The 16,997-nt window shown below is 38.9% G+C and overlaps 2 protein-coding genes, 1 long non-coding RNA gene and 1 other non-coding gene across 4 annotated transcripts; 2 read left to right on the plus strand and 2 right to left on the minus strand.

Moving 5' to 3' along the window:
* Positions 1 to 1,125: 1,125 nt before the first annotated feature.
* On the plus strand, positions 1,126 to 6,405 carry LOC143876648 (uncharacterized). The gene is made up of 2 exons (XR_013250448.1): positions 1,126 to 1,287; positions 5,976 to 6,405. It is a non-coding gene; the product is annotated as an uncharacterized LOC143876648 (long non-coding RNA).
* LOC143878040 (small nucleolar RNA snoR99) lies at positions 2,173 to 2,275 on the plus strand. Its single transcript, XR_013250867.1, has one exon. It is a non-coding gene; the product is annotated as a small nucleolar RNA snoR99 (small nucleolar RNA).
* A 186-nt stretch (positions 6,406 to 6,591) lies between the features above and the next one.
* On the minus strand, positions 6,592 to 12,570 carry LOC143877513 (beta-fructofuranosidase, insoluble isoenzyme 1-like). The gene is made up of 7 exons (XM_077379597.1): positions 12,286 to 12,570; positions 10,629 to 10,637; positions 9,494 to 10,353; positions 8,063 to 8,221; positions 7,705 to 7,943; positions 7,331 to 7,421; positions 6,592 to 6,908 (listed from the first exon to the last, which is right to left on the minus strand). The coding sequence occupies exons 1-7, from the start codon at positions 12,476 to 12,478 to the stop codon at positions 6,678 to 6,680; spliced, it is 1,782 nt and encodes a 593-aa protein (XP_077235712.1). The 5' UTR covers positions 12,479 to 12,570; the 3' UTR covers positions 6,592 to 6,677.
* Positions 12,571 to 14,898: 2,328 nt separating this feature from the next.
* Positions 14,899 to 16,654, minus strand: LOC143876649 (beta-fructofuranosidase, insoluble isoenzyme 4-like). The gene is made up of 4 exons (XM_077378336.1): positions 16,544 to 16,654; positions 15,924 to 16,418; positions 15,654 to 15,744; positions 14,899 to 15,276 (listed from the first exon to the last, which is right to left on the minus strand). Exons 2-4 carry the CDS (start codon positions 15,950 to 15,952, stop codon positions 15,040 to 15,042), a joined length of 357 nt encoding a protein of 118 aa, XP_077234451.1. The 5' UTR covers positions 15,953 to 16,418; positions 16,544 to 16,654; the 3' UTR covers positions 14,899 to 15,039.
* Between the last annotated feature and the right edge of the window lie 343 nt (positions 16,655 to 16,997).

Consider the following 16,997-nt stretch of genomic DNA (forward strand, 5'->3'; position numbering starts at 1 on the left):
CTTTGTTCAAGATGATGGGGGGGGGGGGGGGGGGGGGGGGGGGGTTTAATATCTTGTGAATGTAAACTTCTTTGTAAATAATAATTTATTTAAAATTAGGTCTGCTTCTTTCAACATAAAATGGGCACAAAACTCATTCTATTTATCAATGCCAAACTTTCCATCTTATAACTTCCTCAGATCTCTCTAACACAAGCAGAGCACCATTCTTAAACAAGCACTACCCCTCCCTCAACTATGCTTGCTTCCGTCTCGCTTTGACATCTGCTTTCGATTTTATTTTAACTTCTCCAAAATTACCTCATCATTCACAACATTATCTTTTAAACATATGCTTTCAATTTTATTTGAACCTCTCAAAAATCACCTCACCATCACAACATTAACTGAGAAGGATTTTTCTTTTTCCACAAAATTTATGGTGAGCTTACCATGGAAATAATTTAATCTGTTTTCACTTATCCAAAGATTTACTTGGACAGTCACACAGAGGATAGGATTAGTTAGACTATGATCATGGGAGCTGATTACCCAAAAAATATTTTAGAAGAATGAAAAAATAAATAAACAAAAGATATCTCGGCAAAACAAACTATAGGGGGCTGTATGGTAAGATCCATTCAATGTTGTAAGCTAAACTGAAGGGCGCCCTTGAAGAAATGGGGCGAGAGGGTGCCCCCATTGGCTGCACTTTGACTTTCAGCCTTTATAAATGCACAACTGCTCCTTGCAGCCAATGGGGGTGCGCCCTTTCATCCCATTTCTACAATGGCGCCCTTCAGTTTAGAATACCTCATGAGGCTCATTTTGAGAGTAGATGCTGAATTCTCCGTACGATGAGAGACTCTCGGATGATTTTTTTAAAATTAATTAGACAAAATCCGAGCATATGTGGCTGCACTCTCTAATGCAACAGCTGTTCCGCGAAATGCCTTATGCGATGGTGGCTGACAAATCCCAGCGCTTACTAGTATTAAAATGAGGCGCACGTACGGTTTAGTTGGGTCTCGCCCTTGATTGATCTGAACCGTCCATTTGGTAGGCTTTGACAGGTGGGACCACTCGCGTCTCAATTTGTATCCGGACGAGATCGCGCCCTATCCAAGCATTCCTCCAAGACAAAAACTTAGGTCAAGATTGACCATTTAAAGCTTACAGATAGTAAGAGAGAGAGAGAGAGAGAGAGAGAGAGAGAGAGAGAGCAGATATTTGTGAAAACCCTAACCCTAAGCTAGAGCAGCGGCACCGTCGATAATGTAAAGGCGAAGATCCAAGACAAGGAAGAAGGTATAGAGACATTGATTTATGGAAGGAATTGTTTTATTGATGTATGCATTTGTATGTATGTTTGCATTTTTATGTGTATATGGTGTTTATATTCAAAGATATGGGACGATTTTAGATAATTTTTTCAGAGGCTAAGACATTGGGAACTTTTATCAAATAGTTCTTGAGTCATATGTAATGGACATTTTTTGGCAGAATTACATATTATTATTAGTTTACAATGATAAATGCAGTGAATCATACTGTAAAATTCTATGCAGGTAGCTTTTGGGATTTGGATAAAGAAAATAATAGAGGGTTTTTAAAAATTTCTCAGTGTTTTTTAAATATTTCAAATTTGGTAATTTTAGATCTTTTCGAGAGTAAATTGAGATTTGGATAAGTAAAATAATGCCTAGACAATTGATCTAAAGTAAGTGAAGTTGAATATAAACAGCATTGTTTGCCCCCCACGCCTAGGGGTGGCAATGGTTCGGTTTTGGTTTGGTTCCGCCAATTTTGCCACCCATTACTCATAATCATTGGAAATATTCGGTTTCGGTTCGTTTGAGATCAAACCGAACCGAACCGAAATTTGAATCGGTTTGGTTAAACCAAACCGAAACCAGATTTTCAGTTCGGTTTCGGCTCGGTTCGGGTTCCGGTTCGGTTCGGCCAATTTTGCCACGCCTACCACCACCACCACCAATTCCATGCTCTGTCCCTGTTTACCTCTTAAGTAAGTTATGCTACATTGCTACTCAAAGTGTTTAGGATGTAGTGTTTCTGAGTGCCTTACCAATATGCAAGGAGTATATTTTCAGGCGTTTTTCTTTTTTGAATGTCTTGTTCGTATAATTGATCTTTTTTGACGGGACTATCAGATGTATCCTCTGCGGCATAAAAGTGCCATTGAGGTGAATATAGCTCCCAACATTGAAATTTTCACTCTTTAACTTTGTCAGCTGTTTTACATCAATTGCAGTTGATTTTCATGGGTGGGACATGATAGCACCGTCAATACTCGTTTAGAAAACGGAGCATCCTTCATTTTTTTTTTTTTTTGGAGGGGGGGGGGTGGGATTCTAGTTTGTATTTAGAAATTGTAGTCTGTTTGTATGGATGCATAATAATTTTCTTCACTTCTGGAATAAGAGGAGAACAAATCACTAAAAAATGTAATTGTTCCTGTTAGCTTACCAAGTTCTCCAAATGCTTAAGCTATTGGAGAAAGGTGTTATTTATTTATACTTTAACACTCCCCGGCACGTGTGGCCTACTTCGCAAACACGTGGCATATGTGGTCCCACTTTGGGCCGACCATTGCTTGTGGATTTTTGCTATCCGGGAGGTTTAAACTCGTGACCTTTGGCTCTGATATCATGTTAACTTACCAACTTCTCCAAAAGCTTAAGCTATTGGAGGCCTTATTTATCTTTTATACTTTAACAGTTCCAACACCTATCTAGGTAATCATGTGCACTATTCTAGTTTAGGATGCTTGTGTTGTTGTGTAATCTGTTTACTTTTTTTTTCTTTCATAGTTTAGGATGCTTGTGTTGTCGAGTGCTTGATACAGACTTTTGGATACTCGATCAAGTTCTTTAATCCAATTGTTATTTCCCCGCACTTTCATAGGGCACCATATGTACTTGGTGAATATGGTGTTGGCTGGGTTGGTTGTGACATGGAATTTCTATGTACTGGCTCGTCATGGAGTTTTATAAATATTTTTATATTCATTTTTAATTTTTTATTGTTTTCCATCTCATGGAACCTTAGTTGGTGAAATATGCATGTCTCTTCATTTTTCCTAATTATGCAATTTTCCTTTCAGTTTGAATTTTTTATAATTCTTAATAAGCTCTAGATGCTTTTTGAATGGTTCTTGATAAGCTCTAGATAAAGTCGATCTCCACAGTAATTGTATTGGTAAACCTAATATTTTATAAAGAGAGTGATGCAGTTGGAAACTGCAAAGAATATGCGGCGTGGAAGAAGTTCTATTTTTAATTATTATTTTCGTCATTTTATTTGTAGTATTTTTTTAGGGCATCAAATCTTGTTCTTTTGGCCTAACTTTGGTGTTTTTAGAAAGGTTTTTCGATGACCTATCTAAAGAGCCCAAGATTACGTGATTTGGACTTGATTTGGCTAAGTTACAGGCAGTTTTAGGATATGGTAAGTGTTTATTACGTGATTACTATTTTAGGTAAGTTTTAGTAAAGTTTTAGGTTTTATTTATGTAGATGGACGGCTATGATTAGTTTCTTGGGTATTAAGTTAGCTTTTAGGGTTTCTTTTATTATAAATATATGTTACGTAAGCATTGTGATAGTTTTTCTTTGATTATTGAATGGAAATTTGCCTTTAGGCTTTTTGGGTTCTTTGAAAACTTTTCTATTTTATTTGGCTTGATCTCTTAATGTTCTACTAAGGATCTAAGTGGGGCTACAACAGGGTCGGGTTTTTCAAAACCCTAGCCCAACCCTAGATCCCATTATCTCGGCCCTGACCTGCCCTGAGTCAGGGTCGAAAAACCTCAACCCATTGCCCGCCCTACAGGGCTCAGTGCTAGCCCTGGCCCGCCCTGATTGGGCAGGGCCGGGCCGGCCCTAATTGACCCTAGTGCAAATACCTGTTAAGAGTGCCAAAAATAAAGCAGCCACTTATCATATAGAACAAAATGATCAATAAACAGAGAAAGGGAACAAAATAAGACAATATGAATTCAACAGCATGACGGGCAACAGAGACAATTAATAATAATAATCTAAAGAAACATCAATCCAAGATAATAGAAAACATTAGCAAAAGAAACATGCACAGATGGTTCAATTCTATAATAAAAAACTTAGGGTCGGGCCGGGTCAGGGTACCCGGGGCATTAACCCAGAACCCAACCCAACCCGACCTGAGTCAGGGTCTAAAAAAATGAACCTTGACCCGCCCTCAGGGTTGGACAATCCAGCCCTAACCCTGTTCGGGCTCAGGGTGGGTCAGGGCTGACTGGGCCAAACTTGCACCCCTAGATCTAAAGCATGTATTGATCATGGTTCGCTTCTTTGTCTCATTGTTTGTTTTGAGTTTTGGAATATATTTGGGGAAATCTAATGTTCTGCTAGATTTGTCGAAGTATTTCCATCATCATCCGAGTTTGATTCGCTTCCCATCCTGCGATTTCTCTGCAATCTCTTCCGGGATTACATCAGTTGGTATCAGAGCTGATACTTTCCTTGGGTTGAAGTAGAAGTTTGGTAGCGAGATTTGCGTGGACTCGTAATGGCTACAGAGTATCTTCAGTTACTTCAAATGAGGGTTTCTAAATGCCAAGATCGGGAGTTAACATCTCAATTAAAATCATTTTATTATTACATGGAGGAAGAAATCATAAATTGGGACTTACCACCAATCTATGGTGAATATTCGGAAGATGGGTATTTAATTTTTCCTAAGAGTTTAGATGATGAATCGTTGATTCTTGATGGTGATAAAGTAATCAATGATTCACTTGAAAAGATAGTTGATGCGCTCAATGAAAACATGAATGAAGAAATTAAGGAAATTAGATATGACAATGTGGTGATTGAAGTGATAGTTAAGTATAGGAACATTACGTCGAATTCTTCAGCAGTTTATATCAATCCATTTTTATTAGATTAGACATCGAAGCCTACAATGAGTATTTATGGCTTCAGGCCGATTCAAGATAAAAAAGGATTATATTTTCGTCTTCTCGATTATGCAGCAAAATTTGATCCTCGAGAGTTCCAATTGATGAATATTCTTCGACCCTTAAAAACAAACTCGAGGACGAGTTTTTTTGAACCAGGGGAGAATGATGCAGCTGGAAACTGTCAAGAATATGCAGCGTGGAAGAAGTTCTATTTTTAATTATTATTTTCGTTATTTTATTTGTAGTATTTTTTTAGGGCATCAAATCTTGTTCTTTTGGCCTAATTTTGGTATTTTTAGAAAGGTTTTTCGATTACCTATCTAGAGCCCAAGATTACGCGATTTGGACTTGATTTGGCTAGGCAGTTTTAGGATATGGTAAGTGTCTATTACGTGATTACTATTTTAGGTAAGTTTTAGTAAAGTTTTAGGTTTTATTTATGTTATTTTAGATGGACGGCTATGATTACTTTCTTGGGTATTAAGTTAGCTTTTAGGGTTTTTTTTATTATAAATATATGTTACGTAAGCATTGTGATAGTTTTTCTTTGATTATTGAATGGAAATTCGCCTTTAGGCTTTTTGGGTTCTTTGAGAACTTTGCTATTTTATTTGGCTCGATCTCTTAATGTTCTACTAAGGATCTAACCATGTATTGATCGTGGTTCGCTTCTTTGTCTCATTGTTTTGAGTTTTGGAATATATTTGGGGAAATCTAATGTTCTACTAGATTTGTCGAAGTATTTCCATCATAATCCGAGTTTGATTCGCTTCCCATCCTGCGGTTTCGTTGCAATCTCTTCCGGGATTGCATTAGAGAGGCTTTGGGGTTTTAGTATTGTTGTCCTCAGAGATTATATTTGAGATTGAAATAGTGGGGGTGGGGGCTACACAGTGAAGTGTTTCCAGAAGGAAGACCCTCATTAAAACTTTGTAGATGAAGTTAACTGCTCAAGCCAGTGAGTGTTTTTTGGTTGTAAAATTGCAGGCAATAATAATTCTTGATAAGGAAAGTTTTATGGCATTTGATGTAGGGGGCTACTGATTGATGGAGGCATTGTGTGGAAATATGTGTGAGAGGGAACGAGTAATGACAGTGGAAAGTTTCCTTGACAACAAACACCCAATAACTGTGAGTGATAAAGAAAATGAAAGTTTGGAGGAAAGGAAAGTTTCTAGTCTATGGATCAAGGTTTTGAAGCAATAGAACACATTTCACCAGTTATAGCTGGGTGTTGGAGGTCAATTAGTAGAGGTTTTGGGCCAACATATTCTAACTTGGCACAGATCTTTCCTTGAGGAATCAATTTTTTGAAGTGGAATCTATTGCACTGTTACATAGGTTATTTGGGCTCACCTGCAAAGTTGGTTTTCACATGTAAATTATAACTATGGTGATGGGTCTATCACTTGTAAATTATAACTGTTATTAATGTTATTTATACGGTTTGTTAGTTAAGGATAGATTACCCCTCATTTCTCCTTATGGGTCGGGAGTGATTCTCTGTTCATAGATTAATTCTCTATTCGTAGTTATAAACCAAAGTGCCAAATTCCAATTATGTTTTCAACAACAGGTAAGAGAATCATGCAGAACCAGGCTGAATTTCATTGGAAATTATCTCACATTTTCAAGTGAATGGTGAAAGAAAGTAACAATAGTCACAGTATCAAATGAGGTCTACAACTGTGAATTACTGCTAAGCAAATACAAGAAGGAAAAAAGGGGCCTAGCCCTAGGTTTCGTTCTCCAATTCCATTTGAACTGTATCCGAAGAGGGTAATTCTTTTAAGGTCTGGGCGTTAATCATGCTCCAAGCTTTCAGCTTCGAAATTTTTACTGTCTCGGATCCGTAATTGAATGCGTATAAACGAGCCTGGGTTCCTACTGCTATTGCTGGATATACCCTCGCTGTAATGCATGTTATTCCTCCCCCACCAAAACTCTCCACGATCGAACGATCAATCTGCCATTCAGAAACAGCATAAGCAAAAGACTTAATCCAAATTCATCAAACGTGCACACCATATCAAGTTCCGTTTCTTTCAATGTAAACTAAGCGTAGAGCAAATTTTACACCCATTTTTAGTGAAAATGGGCTTAAGATTTGCTTTTAAGCCTATTTTACGTCAAAAGAAACAGTGCCTAAAGCCATGTTTGGCTGCCATGAAATTTTTTTTCCATGGAATATTAGTTTATCCAGTGGTGGGAGAGGGGCAAAGAGGGTGGTGAGAAGTGGCTTGCTCCTGCTCTCTCAAGTTCTCTCTACTCTCCCACTCTCCTCTCTCCTCTCTCCTCTCTCATCACTTGGCAAACTAATATTCTCTGAAAAAATATTTCATGGCTGCCAAACATGGCCTAAAAGAAAAAAAACATTCATCAACATACCAAAGTCCTCAGAGAAAGTTTCCCATCCTTCAAGTCGACATCCACAAATCCTCCATATGTTGTTTTATCTACTTCTGTTCTTAACGAGGACCTGTTTTTGTACAAAAAAAATAAAAGAATTAGTCACACAGTACATAAACTGAATTCGGTGTATAAACATAACACAGACCCTTAGAAAATACAGCCAAGAGGGTAGTTTTCATATCCTTATTTTCCACATTTTAGGAGTCTGACTAGTCTGTTCCACCACTAGATTTGGCCTAGTAACTTTTTGGGCCACTTTACGTGGAAATAAGGTCCTCAGCCGACTATACTGGAGTTTTAATCTGTCTCATACTAAGCAGAAGAGATGATGAAATTACAAAAAGGCATACCTGCTTTGATCAGAGCACATGAGAGCCATATGTTTGTCTTTAGCTTTGAAGATCCGGAAGAAGACGGCTGTGTATTCGTCTAAGCCATCTGAGGCCAAAACAAATAGCCCAAATGGTCCAATTGAACCTTCAACATGGGCTTCCTTTTGACTGCAGAGGATTTGCGGATTAACCCATGAAGGATCAAAGATCTCAGCTTTTTCTAAGCTTGGCAAGTCAAACTCCACTTCTACATCAGCCTGTAGAAAAGACAAGGTTGAAATCCAAATAGAATCTAAAAAACTAATGCCCCACATACAGGCTATACACAGCTAATTCAGTGTATATACCAAATAATTAGAAGACATAAGAAACTTACCTGTGGAGCTATTATTCCTTCAATGTGAACAAGGTCTCCCTTCTTAAGCTTTTTGTTATCCAAATCTACTTGTTTTCTTCTTAGAGTTTCGACTTCTGCTATTGGCCATTGCATTAGTTGTTTTCCATTGGTGTCCAGCCACACAGTCCTTGGAATAGCCTGAAAAAAAATGCAAATCAACAAACAAATCTCAATTATAAGTGAATCAAATGTTGAAAACATCACTGAAACATACACCATTATTAAGTGTATAATTGGTCATCCTAGCATGTCTAAGTGCGGGTCTAGTAGTATAGATACTGTACTAGTTTGTGATATGCAGCAAGATGATAATACAACACCATATATCTTGCAAACTTCCTAAGAAAGGAGTGTATGATCTGTTAGAGTAATGATCTATTATACACTAAGGGCCCGTTTGGATACCTCATGCATTTGTATTTTGATTTGGATTTGAGTTTTGGATACAAACTACATCAATCATCTTAATGATCATGTTTTAAGAGAGAGAGAAAGAGAGAGAGGAGGGAGGGAGGGAGGGAGGTCTCGCTGCAACCGGAGCAACGTCGAGGAGCAGCGACGGTGAAGGGAGTTGCCACAAATATTGATTTCCAAATAATGTCTCACAGAACAGATTTGAAAATCAGTATTTTTTGCACTGTCGTAGCTGATTTGGAAATCTGAAGGATCTAATCCAGTTCAAAATATGAACTAAATCGAAATCTTAATCTTGTGGGTATCCAAATGTGGCCTAAGGGACCGTTTGGATACGCGGATTTTAGAATCTTGGATTTCCTCAAAATCGCAGGTGGGAGACGAGAGAAGAAGCAGACAAGCTGTCGTTTTCAGATTTCTTGCCCTTCTTTCTATCAGTAAGAAAGTAGGAGATCATCCCATGTTTCTAGGTTTTAGAAATCTCAGGATGATGGAGAGATTTCTAAAACATGGATTTCTTACTTAAAATCAAAGAATCTAAAGAGCAACGAAGCAAGCTATCTGCTTCTTCTCTTGTCTCCCATTCAGGATTTTGAGGAAATCCAAGATTCTAAAATCCACGTATCCAAATGGCCCCTTACATACGCGGATTTTAGAATTCAGGTTTTTAGTTTGAAAAAGTGTAAAGGAGGGTTCATGATCAAGCTGATGTATGCTGTCCCGACAACATTTATTGGATTTTAAGAAATAATTTTAGGTTTTAGAAATCTCTTCCGCATCCTTAGATTTCTAAAACCTGGAAACATGGGATGATCTGCTACTCTCTTGTTGATGGAAAGAAAGGCGAGAATTCAGATTACGACGGCTGGTCCGCTTCATCTTTTGTCTCTCATTTACAAGTTTGAAGAAATCCCGAATTCCAAAATCCGTGTATCCAAACGGCCCCTAAACAATGAAGTATAGTTCTATTCAACTAATTGAAACTTGATTGCTCACCTGAACACCAGCCCACCCTTTTGATATATCGTCTCGCTCGCTATCAGACTCATTCATCCACGCCCACAAGATCCTTCGAGTCTTTGCATCGTCAAAGAAAGTCTTAGAAGCATAAAACTTGCCATAGTCATATCTCAGCCCAGTCGAATTATCCGCCGATGTCTTATCCGGCACATATACATCATTCTCGTGCATATACCGACCAACTGTGTAATACTCATACTTTGTATCATACAAACTGACCTTCAAAACGTGCTTAACATCTTCCCCATTGAATGAAGTGTCCAAACCATGGGTCCCTCTCTTTGAGACTGGATAGAAATCAGGACACTCCCACATACCGGTCCCTTCGGACGAATGCAATGGATGATTTGCTTTCACCCAATGTTCAAAGTCTTTACTTCTATACAAGATAGCTTCTCCTCTCTTCCCGGTCTCGCTCCCTACCAAAATCCGCCACAATCCATCGGGCCCTTTCCATGCTGTTGTTGGGTCTCTGAATGAACCAGCATTGATACCGTCAATTGGCTCCATTATCGGATTGTAATCGGGCTTCTCCCATTCGGTAAGGTAAGGGTCCGATAAGTTCTTTGGGAATGCAATGTTTTGGACTTGTCGATTATCGGGGTCAATTCCGGTGTAGAGAATCACGGGCTTGTTGCCAGGGAGGATGGTCGCGGACCCCGACCAGCACCCGTTGATATCAAATGGCTTTGATGGGAAGATCGCGAGCTTGAGCGGCATCCAATTGATCATGTCCGTTGATACGGAGTGGGCCCACACAATGTTGTTGCCCCACACCGCGCCATACGGGTTGTATTGGTAGAACAAATGGTAGACACCATTGTAGTACATTGGTCCTGGTTGGTAAAGTATGAAATTGAAATAGACCCATGAAATGAAAATTGAAAAGAAATTAAAAAACTAGAATGGAAAATGATCTTGTGTGTAGTGCACACATCAATTCTTTCAGTGTATGTGCAAATAACCTAATGGCTAGAGTATGGGGTGATGTTCAACCCATCAAAGCGGGTGTCCCACCAATTGATTAGGATGACCAACATACACAGAATAATTGGTGTATGCATTTATACATTAGCTCATTAATTTTCCACATGACAAGTGAGGAACTTACCATTTGGATCTGCCCGTTCGGTTGTGCGCCAGAATTTGAATGAAATGGCATTCATGGAAACAAAAGAAAAGTTAGAAACCATGGTAAATAAATTAAAAGAAAACCATGCTGTAAGAAAAAATATTTAAAACCTTATAAATGCAAATTTATTTTTAGTTATGTTTTGATTCCATAACGATTATTCTTCTTACTTATGAGAGGAAACAGACAAATGCAAGACAAGCAACAAGCTTATTATATTATTGCAGCTGGCTTTGGCCATATCTGGTTACACGAATCTCGGTTATACTGCGAGAGTCGTGCTGAAAAATAGGTGTGAATATTAATTAAGACCCCATAAGTATATTATTACAGCATTGCCAGAGGACTTTAAAAAAAGTGGGGACTTTTGGACGTTAGGATATGATCCAATGACATTCATCTTGTGGGTTTCCATGTAATGAACATGGCAACGTGGAATCATCCTATCCATATGATTGAGAGGGCTTCTACAATGCAAATGGAGGGTTCGATGAACATTCTAGAATCGGGAATCGGAATCGGCATCGGCATCGGCATCGGCATCCCATTTCAATTCCACCACTCACTAGGTCTAATTGGTTACATGCAGTTGCCTTGTCGAGTAGCGATGAATTAGGACCGAAGAGGTCAATTGGTGTGATATGAGTAAAGTAGTCTCTTGGTAGTGGAAGGTCGTTTTTGGTTGCCTAAGTTCCCGGTACGGAGTGTCATTACCAAAATAAGGGGCTGTAGGAATGTCATTACTGATGCATTGTGAGAGACAAAAGTGGTCGGTCCTAATTAGAAGCAACGTTGTTTGTTTCAAGTGATTTGATGGGGACAAAACTCATGCCATATGGGCCACAAGAGAAAAGACAAGACAAAGTAATCTCTTTCATTTTGAATCAAAACATACAATTAAACATCACTAAGGACCCGTTTGGATACCTCCCATTTTGTATTTGGATTTGGAATTGAGCTTTTTAATACAAATTGAATAGATCCGGCAGCTCATGTAGAGGGAGACAGAGAGGCAAGGGGGCACTTCCTAGTGGAGGAGAGAGATTGAGGAGCAAAGAGGGCGAAGGAAACTGCCAGATCTGTGGATTACCAACTTCTTATTTCCACAGCAAATTTAGAAATCTGATTTTTTTCACTGTCAGCTGCTGAATTAGAAATCCAAGAATTTGATCCGATCCAAGTTACAATTCAAAAATGGCTGCAAATGTGAGAAATCCAAATCAAAATCTTTTCGGCATCCAAACGGGCCCTAAGTAGATGACGATGCGCCCCACATGGGCCCAAAGTCAACCAAAACACTTGTTAAACCTTAGAAATTGTGCAACCAAACGGATCCACCCCGGAATTGAAATTGGGGTGGAAAAGATCATGTACAAGCATGGATACGTGCAACTCGGGTCGGGTTGAGGCCAACGCGACCTGACCCGAGGAACCCATGTTTCCAATCCAAACCCGACCTGACTCGAGGAACCCATGTTTCCAATCCGAACCCGACCCGATTTCCAACCCGACGAGGTTCAACACGACCCGACCCGAGAACCCTTTTTTCCAACCTGGACCCTACCCAACCCGAGTTCAACCCGACCCAACCCTATTTTTTAAGGTTAAAAAACTGTGTGTGTGAGAGAGAGAGTACCATTAATCCAATGCTGAGGGGGTTGGAAGTGATAGCCAGTTCTGTAAAGCTTGTCGATGATCGACGTTGTAACAGATTCAAGGCGTGGGTAATGCTCGTGAGAAGCTTCAACCCCATTCTCACCGAACAGAGAAAAGCAATAGCAGAAGAACAAAACCCATAAAACAGATAAAAACTGCTTTGAGATTGCCATGATATGAAAAAAAAAAAAAAACTAGAAGAAGAAAGGAGATGAAGAAAATAGAGAACCTGGATTTCGTTACAAGGAAACAAGTGCCTTGAAGATAAACTTCTCATCAAACTCGGAGACTTCCTGGTTTTGACTTAACACTTCTATTAAAGAAAGACTCCTTATTTTACTACGGGGGCCGTTTGGATATGTGGACTTTAGAATTCGGGTTTTTAGTTTGAAAACAGTGTAAAAGAGGGTTTATGATCAAGCTGTCGAATGCTGTCTTGACAGCTAGTGTTTCTTGGATTTTAAGTAAGAAAATCAAGTTTTAGAAACCTGGATTCGTAAATATCTTGGATTTGTTTTACATAGTTTTTCCGTTTTGATTGTTTTAGAAATTGTAGTATTAAATAGACAACCTTGTTTAAGAGACACTTATTTTAGAATGGTATTTAGATAAACTCAAATTTTCAGGGACTCCCCCTGCATTACACATGTGCTCCCCTATAACGTGATTTAGAAATTGTAGTCTGTCTGTGTGGATGCATAATAATATTTTACACTTCTGGAATAAGAGAAGAGAACAAATCACTAAAAAATGTAATTGTTCCCGTTAGCTTACCAACTTCTCCAAATGCTTAAGCTATTGGAGAAAGGTGTTATTTATTTTTTATACTTTAACACTCTCCCACACGTGTGGCCCACTTTGCAAACACGTGACATATGTGGTCCCACTTTGGGCCGACCATTGCATGTGGATTTTTGCTATCCGGGAGGTTTGAACTCGAGACCTCTGGCTCTGATACCATGTTAAATTACCAACTTTTCCAAAAGCTTAAGCTATTGGTGAAAGGCGCTATTTATCTTGGCAAGTGATATATCCGCCCCTTTTAATTACTAGGGACACCCGGAGCTAGTGTATCAATGGCTAAAGTGGGGCTGATGTACTTGACGTCCAGAAGAATCAACGGGCCTGATTGCCATGTATACTGGCTCTAGGTGTCCCTAGTAATCAAATGGGGCGGATATATCACTTCCCTTTATCTTTTATACTATAACAGTTCCAACACCTGTCTGGGTATCATCTGCACTATTATAGTTTAGGATGCTTGTGTTGTTGTGTAAATTAAATCAATTGTCTACTTTTGTTTCTTTCATAGTTTAGGATGCTTGTGTTGTCGAGTGCTTGATACAGACTTTTGGGTACTCTATCAAGTTCTTTAATCCAATTGTTATTTCCCCGCACTTTCATAGGGGCACCATATGTACTTGGTGAATATGGTATTGGTTGGGTTGGTTGTGACATGGAATTTCTATGTACTGGCTCGTCATGGAGTTTTATAAATGTTTTTATATACATTTCTAATTTTTTATTGTTTTCCATCACATGGAACCTTAGTTGGTAAAATATGCATGTCTCTTGATTTTTCCTAATTATGCAATTTTCCTTTCAGTTGAATTTTTTACTACTCTTAATAAGCTCTAGATGCTTTTTGAATGGTTCTTAAAAGAGAGGCTTTGGGGATTTAGTATTGTTGTCCTCAGAGATTATATTTGAGATTGAAATAGTGTGTGTGTGTGTTTGGGGAGGGGGGGGGGGGGGGGGGGGGGGGGGGGGGGGCGCTTTGGTGGGGTACACAGTGAAGTTTTTCCAGAAGGAAGACCCTCAATAAAACTTTGTAGATGAAGTCAACTGCTAATGCCAGTGAGTGTTTTTTGGTTGTAAAATTGAAGGCAATAATAATTCTTGATGGGGAAGGTTTTATGGCATTTGATGTTGGGGGCTATTGATTGATGGAGGCATTGTGTTGAAATATGTGTGAGAGGGAATGAGTAATGACAGTGGAAAGTTGCCTTGACAACAAACACCCAATAACTGTAAGTGATAAAAAAAAATGAAAGTTTGGAGGAAAGGAAAGTTTCTAGTCTATGGATCAAGGTTTTGAAGCAATAGAAGACATTTCACCAGTTATAGCTGTTTTCTGGGTGTTGGAGGTCAATTAGTTGAGGTTTTGGGCCAAACTATTCTAACTTGGCTTAGATCTTTCCTGGAGGAATCAATTTTTTGAAGTGGAATCTATTGCACTGTTACATAGGTTATTTGGGCTCACCTGCAAAGTTGGTTTGGAATCCTCTGCACCTTCATGTTCACTCTGGAAAATATGGAAGGCTAGGAAAAGTATTGTATATTCTCGTTCTCAAGCTCCATCAAGATAGGAAAAATATGGTGATGGGTCTATCACATGTAAATGATAACTGTTACTGATGCTATTTATATGGTTTGTTCAAACTTCAAAGGGAATATGTTATTTAAGGATAGATTTCCCCTCATTTCTCCTTATGGGTCGGGAGTGATTCTCTGCTCATTGATTAAGTCTCTATTCGTAGTTATAAACCAAAGTGTCAAATTCCATTTATGTTTTCAACAACAGTTAAGAGAATCAAGCAAACCAGGCTGAATTTCATTGGAAACTATCTCACATTTTCAAGTGATGGTGAAAGAAAATAACAATAGTCACGGTATCAAATGAGGTGTACAACTGTAAATTACTGCTAAGCAAATACAAAAAGAAAACAGAGGCCTAGCCCTCGATTTCGTTCTCCAACTCCATTTGAACTGTATCTGAAGAGGGTAATACTTTTTCGGTCTGGGCGTTAATCATGCTCCAAGCTTTCAGCTGCGAAATTTTTACTGTCTCGGATCCATAATTGAATGCGTATAAACGAGCCTGGGTTCCTACGGCTATTGCTGGATATACCCTTGCTGTAATGCATGTTATTCCTCCGCCACCAAAACTCTCCACGATCGACCGGTCAATCTGCCATTCAGAAACAGCATAAGCAAAACACTTGATCCGTATCCTTCAAACATGCACATCATATCCTAAAGTTTTGTTCCTTTCGATGTAAACTAAGCACAAAACAAATTTTAGACCCATTTTCAGTGAACAATGTGCTTAAAATTTACGTTAAGCCCATTTTACATCAAAAGAAACAGAGCCAAAAGCCAAAAGCCAAAAGCCATGTGGTGGGAGAGGGGCAAGGAGGGTGGTGAGAAGTGGCTTACTCCTGCCCTCTCAAATTCTCTCTACTCTCCCACTCTCCTCTCTCATCACTTGGCAAACAGATATTCTCTGAAAAAATATTTCATGGTTGCCAAACATGGCCTAAAAGAAAAAAAAATCCATCAACGTACCAAAGTCCTGAGAGAAAGCTTCCCATCCTTCAAGTCGATATCCACAAATCCTCCGTATGTTGTTTTCTCTATTTCTGTTCTTAGAGAGGACCTGTTTTTGTACCAAAAAAATAAAAATAAAAATAAAAGAATTAGTCACACAGTATATACACTGAATTCGGTGTATAAACATAACACAGAGCGTTATAAAATACAGTCAGCCTACTATGCCAAGACTTTTAATCTGTCTCATAGTAATACAAGAGATGACGAAATTACAAAAAGGCATACCTGCTTTGATCAGAGCACATGAGAACCATGTGTTTGTCTTTAGCTTTGAAGATACGGAAGAAGATGGCTGTGTATTCCAGTGTTTAAAAACGCGGATTTGACGCGGAACGCGGCCAGGAAAAATCCTTGTCGACTCAACGCGGACGTGGCCAAGAATGCGGTTGACGAGGTTGACGCGGTCATAACTTGGGAGAGTCGAAGGAGTTTAATGACTATGTAAGGCAAAACGCGGAATGCGGATGTGGTGCAATGCGGAACGCGGCCAAGGCAAAAAGGAGTCGACTCGGGGGAGTTCCTTGTTGAGTCAAGGAGTTTTTGAACACTGGTGTATTCATCTAAGCCCTCTGAGGCCAAAACAAATAGCCCAAATGGTCCAATAGAGCCTTCAACACAGGCTTCCTTTTGACTACACAAGATTTGGGGATTAACCCATGAAGGATCAAAGATCTCAGCCTTTTATAAGCTTGGCAAATCAAACTCCACTTCTGCATCAGTCTGTAGAAAAAGACAAGGTTGAAATCCAAACTCGATCTAAGAAACTAAAACCCACATACAATTCAAGGCCATACACAGCTAATCCAGTGTATATACAAAATATTTAGAAGACATAAGAAACTTACCTGTGGAGCTATTATTCCTTCAATTTGAACAAGGTCTCCCTTCTTAAGGCTTCTGTGATGCAAATCTACTTGTTTTCTTCTTAGAGTTTCGACTTCTACTATTGGCCTAAAAGAAAACCAATGCTGTAAGCAAAAATATTCAATACCTTATAAATGCAAATTTATTTTAAGTTATGTTTTGATTCCATAACTATTATTCTTCTTACTTAAGAGAGGAAACAGACAAATGCAAGACTGGTAATAAGCATATTATATTATTCCAGCTGGCTTTGGCCATATCTGGATACACGAATCTCGGTTATACTGCGAGAATCGTGCTGAAAAATAGGTGTGTATAAATTCAGACCCCTTGCTATATTATTACAGCATTGCCAGAGAGACTTTAAAGAAAGAGGGAGTGCTCGATGCACATTCTAGAATCAGGAATCGGAATCGGAATCCCATTCCAATTCCA

This window comes from Tasmannia lanceolata, unplaced genomic scaffold (genome assembly GCF_043159265.1).
Source record: "Tasmannia lanceolata isolate RefF3 unplaced genomic scaffold, GAP_Taslan_0.1 ptg000005l, whole genome shotgun sequence".
Taxonomy (NCBI): domain Eukaryota; kingdom Viridiplantae; phylum Streptophyta; class Magnoliopsida; order Canellales; family Winteraceae; genus Tasmannia; species Tasmannia lanceolata.